The sequence below is a fragment of the Aplysia californica genome, unplaced genomic scaffold (assembly GCF_000002075.1).
Source record: "Aplysia californica isolate F4 #8 unplaced genomic scaffold, AplCal3.0 scaffold00267, whole genome shotgun sequence".
NCBI classification, from domain to species: Eukaryota; Metazoa; Mollusca; class Gastropoda; order Aplysiida; family Aplysiidae; genus Aplysia; species Aplysia californica.
The window spans coordinates 603,446-608,990 of NW_004797537.1; the positions used below are offsets into that span (position 1 = coordinate 603,446).

Below are 5,545 nucleotides of genomic sequence, written 5' to 3' on the forward strand. Positions count from 1 at the left end.
GGGGGGACTTTGGTAAAAATTAATACTGGGGAAACCAAGCAAACACTATAAATTTCATTCCCAAGTTTCAAATCTTTCCCTTTATCTAACCTAACTCTCTCGCCCTTGAACCCTTGACCTTCCAGGTACCTCCCCTCAATCTCGGCAGCTGGTCACTCGGCAGTGCTGCTCGCTAACGCCCTGTCCCCCATCATGTTTCCCGCCATCCAGCTGTCCCACTTCGGAGCCGCCTACACGACCATCGCCATCTCCATCGAGCGCTGCATCGCCGTGACCACGCCCTTCAAGGTTTTCCGCTGGCTTACCACCAAACGCGTCAAGGTCAGAGGGTAGCGTAAACTGTTGGTTGTTTTTGAGTTAAAAAAAACAACGAAAATTGACAAGAATTAACAAAGTAATGCACTGTTTGCTTGAAGCTTTTCTTCTTCTTCTTTTTTCGTCGTCATCGTTGTCGTTGTCGTCGTCGTTGTCGTCGTCGTCATCACCATCATCACCATCATTCCTGAATTCTGGCAAAAGCTACATCTCTGATGGAGATTCGGAAACCTTTTCTATTCGAATGGAGCCTCTAGGCATTGGAAAAATCTTATCTAAAGCTTCCGGTGAAATCCCTCTCTGATTATAGCTGTTGTCGCACTCTTTGCGATGTCCTATTTGTTGTTCACATGATTAACAGCGCACAGATAATCAGAATTCGCATGAGTTGTTGCATACGTAGAGGAGTTTTTGGTCTGCTTGTCTTGAAATTTTGTATTGAAACACTTTGAGGCAGAATTTTACGTGTACTGTTGTGTTTTGAAAGACTTTCGCAATAGTGGGGATGGAGAAACAGGAGACGGAAAAAGAGGAAAACGAATATGAGTAGAGGAAGTGGATGAGGGCTTAGAGTAAGAGCACGAAAAGGGGCATGAGGATGAGAGGAGGAGGAGGAGGAGGAGGAGGAGGAGGAGGAGGAGGAGGAGGAGGAGGAGAAAAGGAATTATAAGGGAGGTGGTCGTGGGGTTGAGGGAGGAGGAGAAGGACGTTATATTTCAGTAGCTCACTGATTCGCTCACCTATTCAGCTCGCACTATGTAACACCATTATTTATTTTGCCACCCACTCATTCACTCACTCATTCATCCACTTACTCGTCTTTTTATCCACTCACTCACTCATTCATCCACTCACTCGTCTATTTATCCCCTCACTCTCTCATTCATGTATTCAACCCCTCACTAATTAATTCATACACTCACTCATTTTCTCCCTTTCATGTTCTCTTCTCTTACAGCTAAGTAAACTCCAAAAGACTAATTAATCAAACACTTTCTTTAACTACGCAATAATTGATACTTAACTTCTACACCGAGAGGTCTAAGGAATAGGCCTATAGCTAGTCTTTTCACTCACCTAAAAGATGAGGGAGGTGGGTGTGGTAGGGGTAGACTTAGAGATAAATAATCATTACTTCCGATTATTATTATTACTACTTCCATTTCCATGCCAGTGTTAGATTTGAAACACCTCTATAGACCCCCCCCCCCTTCTTTCCCAAATTCTTAGATTAAAACCTTTCCCTTGGCATTGGGCAACAGGATGGGTCCATATGTGAGGCATCGTGGTGGAATCAGGCTCTCGTCAATTTTTAGGCATGTAGGGTTATTGGTACCACTATAAAGCTTGTTTACTTGTCTTTATTTGGATGAAAAAATATCCATTTATCTTGAATACAAGTTGAGATATTTGCGAATGAAGGAGATGGGGGGCACCTGTTTTCAGAGGTAAAATTAGTGAGAAAATGTCCACCAAAGATAAGTTATTTCCTTAGCTTAAGAGTCCGAGGTAACTGAAAATTAACATTTTTTGTACGTTTTTCAGAAAAGTCTTCACAGAAGTGATTTCTCTAATGGGCATGAAAGGCATTGAGTCAAAAAACAAAAGTTTAATAAAAATTCACAAACCTGCGGAAAAATGCATGTTTCTTCACTTTGATTATTTTGACCAGAGCCTGATTCCACCACGCTGCCTCACATATCCACAAGTCAGCCATACACTAATGCGGGCTAAAAGATTTCTTTTTAAAGGGAAAGATTATCGGTAGAAGTACATCCCGACCGCCTATTCTTAAAATAAGTTTAGATTATCGTGTCGTTCACGATTGACGTCATAGCTGCCCAAATGTAGCCATACAGAGAGGGGAGACGCCGGATGTGACAATCAGGTCAATTAAATTCCAAATAAGGGTTCACATGAACTTTTACCCTGTTTCCAATGAAGCCCCCACCCCCTTCTCCCTCTCCTTTGGCACTCACCGACAGGACAGAGTGTAATCAGGTATACAAACGTCATCTTCAGTTCACAAACTCAGTCAAAACAAAGATTAAAAGTGAGACATGAACTGGTGAACCCCTTCAGAACACCCTTCGCCTTCACGTACTTAATTCGTTTTCTGGGATTAGTGTACCAAGAAAATAGTATACGTTATTTGAATAAGAGCATCCCTAATCTCAATTTATTTCTCTTCCCCTCTTCGTCGCTGTTATACTCACTCGTTCGTTCTCTCTCTCTCTCTCTCTCTCTCTCTCTCTCTCCCTCTCTCTATCTCTTTCTCTTTCCTTTAGCGCCCCCCCCCTCTCTCTCTCTCTCTCTCTCTCTCTCTCTCTCTCTCTCTCTCTCTCTCTATGTCTGCTCTCTCATCCTTTCTGATTCTATCTCCGTCGTTTTTGCTTTATTGTTCACATACATAAATACATTCTCTCTCTCTCTCTCTGTCTCTGTCTGTCTGTCTCTCTCTCTCTCTCTCTCTCTCTCTCTCTCTCTCTGTCTGTCTGTCTCTCTCTCTCTCTCTCTCTCTCTCTCTCTGCCTTTGCTCCACCCTGTCTCTCTCTCTCTCTCTCTCTGCCTTTGCTCCACCCCCCCTCTCTCTCTCTCTCTCTCTATCTCTATCTCGCTGTCTCATTTCTTTCTTGGAAATGCACCTCATACCGAACAACAAAGCTCACCAAGTGCCCAAAACGTGAAAGTCTGAGAGAAGATCGCGAACGTACTCAGGAGCCCACGAACTCTCGCCTGTAATTTCACAGTGGCTGTCTGTTTTTAGTGCCGAAAGGCTGTCTACTCGTAACACGACCTCACGTCTTTCTTAGTATTGACGTCATCCCAGTAGCCGAAGGTGTTGATTGTAAAGAGCCCATATCTAGAAAAATATTCCACACTAGATAGCTGAAAAAGAAATTGGTCGGATCCAATCATTTCTTTTAAATTACTTAGAAAGATTAGAGAGCTATTTTGGAAGATAGATTTCCTTTAAACTCTTCCGAAAACGTACTTTGGAACATACGAGAAGCCATAATACTGAGTTTTGTAATGGAAGTCTACACATCAATATTATAAAGCTTGTTTTTTCTTGAGAATCTCAGACTAGTCCATTTTGCAACCAGCACGCCATCTGTCAATCTGTTTAGTGTTAGTAATTCTCACGCACGATTCAGCTTAGGATTTGTGGTCCCTATGAGTACATCGTATCGACCCCCGCTCCCCCCCCCCTGCCACACCAAATCCCACCGCTAGAGGTTTACCTCTTTGAAACTTTTAAATACTAAAAAGGGGAGTGCGTAGAGCCTGTTAGTTCGTAGCTTTTATTTGTATTTTTGTTGGTACATTAGTTTCTCATTAACTGTATAATTAATTATTTCGCGCATTATGGTTCCTGGCTCTTCTTCAAAATCTTTTTGATCATACTTGTCATAATATTAGATCTATTATTTTCTCTGGTCTTCCCTGCCCAGGGGGTTAAGCCAAACCTGACGAGACTGGCAACGCACAGTTAATAAAATAAAGCACAAATATATTTTTACCAAAATCCATAAAGGAACCTTCTTAGTCTTTGTTCTATGTTACATCTTGTAATTCATTTTTTTTATAAAAGGCATTTGAAATGAGGTGTTTCGAGTGGCTACCCAATGGTACTCGTATAATATAATATGTGAGGCAGCGTGGTGAAATCAGGCTCTCGTCAAAATAATCAAAGTGAAGAAACTGGCATTTTTCTGCAGGTTCGTAAATTTTTATCAAAATTTTGTTTTTTGGCTCAACACCTTTCGTGCCCATTAAAGAACTCATTTCTGTGTGGATTTTTCTTTAAAACGTTGATTAAAGGCACCAAAAATGTACATTTTTCAGTTACCACGGACTTTTAAACTAAGGAAATAACTAATCTTTGGCAGCCTTTTTCTCACTAATTTTACCTCTGAAAACAGGTGACCACCCACCTCCTTCATTCGCAAATATCTCGACTTGTATTCATGATTAATGGATATTTTTTCCCTCCAAATAAAGACAAGTGAACAAACTTTAAGATGATACAATTAACTCTACATGCTCAAAAATTGACGAGAGCCTGATTCCACCACGCTGCCTCACAAATATATTTTTACCAAAATCCATACAGGAACCTTCTTAGTCTTTGTTCTATGTTACATCTTGTAATTCATTTTTTTAAAAGGCATTTGAAATGAGGTGTTTCGAGTGGCTACCCCATGGTACTCGTATAATATACTATCTTTCTTTTCCTCGTTTACGTGTTCCTCCTTTGCTGGTTTTGTTAACACTTGCATCTTTTCTACATTTAGCAGGAGGATATTGGGTTTTTTTTTGGTTTTCAGTAAAGTGTTTTACGGCGCTCGCAACTGCATAAGGTCATATGAGCGCGCGGGGTGGTCGAAAGCAATACATTACCGTCTACATTAACGTCTTAGCCCTAAGCTCAAGGTTGTCGTGCTATAGGCAGGCGTGCGTTGGGGTACCATAATGAAAGAAATAAGTTAACTCTCTGTCGTGATTGGGACGACCCACCGACAAGTCTGTAATCGGCTTTGGCTCATTGCACCTCACCATGGTGGCTCTAGACACAAAAGACAATCTTTGCAAGTTGAAAGAATAACGTAGTTTGGTTTGGAATCTATTATTTTTTATTTCTTCGGTTTTCCCTGGAGTAAAATATTTCACGGGTCCATTGTAAAACAAGCAAAATAGCAAAAGTGCTGTTTGTGTAGACAGAAAGCGGTAAATGATGCAAATTCGTGGTCGGTGTATTGTCTCAGAAGAAAGCTATAACAACATGAGACAACAGCATTCGTTTCGTTTAAAAAGCCCCGCTCACCCCCCCAACCTTGTCATTGTGTAAAAAAAAAGACACACACAAAAAATAAAAAAATCAAACAGTGAAGAACGTTTTTGATCTTGAGAAAACTCGCGGGAAATTCTTTTTTTTTCTTTTCTTTTCTATTTTCGTCATTGATCACACATTTTTTCACCTAAACCGAAAATGGAACCTAAATTGATTTTCATTAATACAGTAAATGAAAGCCCTGAGCGTTTTTATTCGACAGTGTTTGAAATCACAGCAGCAGTTGAACAACCATTTAACAAAAAGCAACGGTCTTTCCTGGAGTTTAAAACAACAACACCTTATCCATACCTTTAGTATTCACACACACACACACACACACACACACACACACACACACTCTCTCTCTCTCTCTCTCTCTCTCTCTCTCTCTCT

General features: G+C 40.8%; 1 protein-coding gene across 1 annotated transcript in view; it reads left to right on the forward strand.

The window, feature by feature from the left end:
• Positions 1–321, forward strand: part of LOC118477876 (FMRFamide receptor-like) — a gene marked incomplete at its 3' end in the record, with an annotated part of 63,699 nt that extends 63,378 nt beyond the window's left edge. The window contains 1 exon segment of the mRNA XM_035970433.1: positions 126–321. Coding sequence (XP_035826326.1) covers positions 126–321 — 196 coding nt within the window.
• Positions 322–5,545: the final 5,224 nt, after the last annotated feature.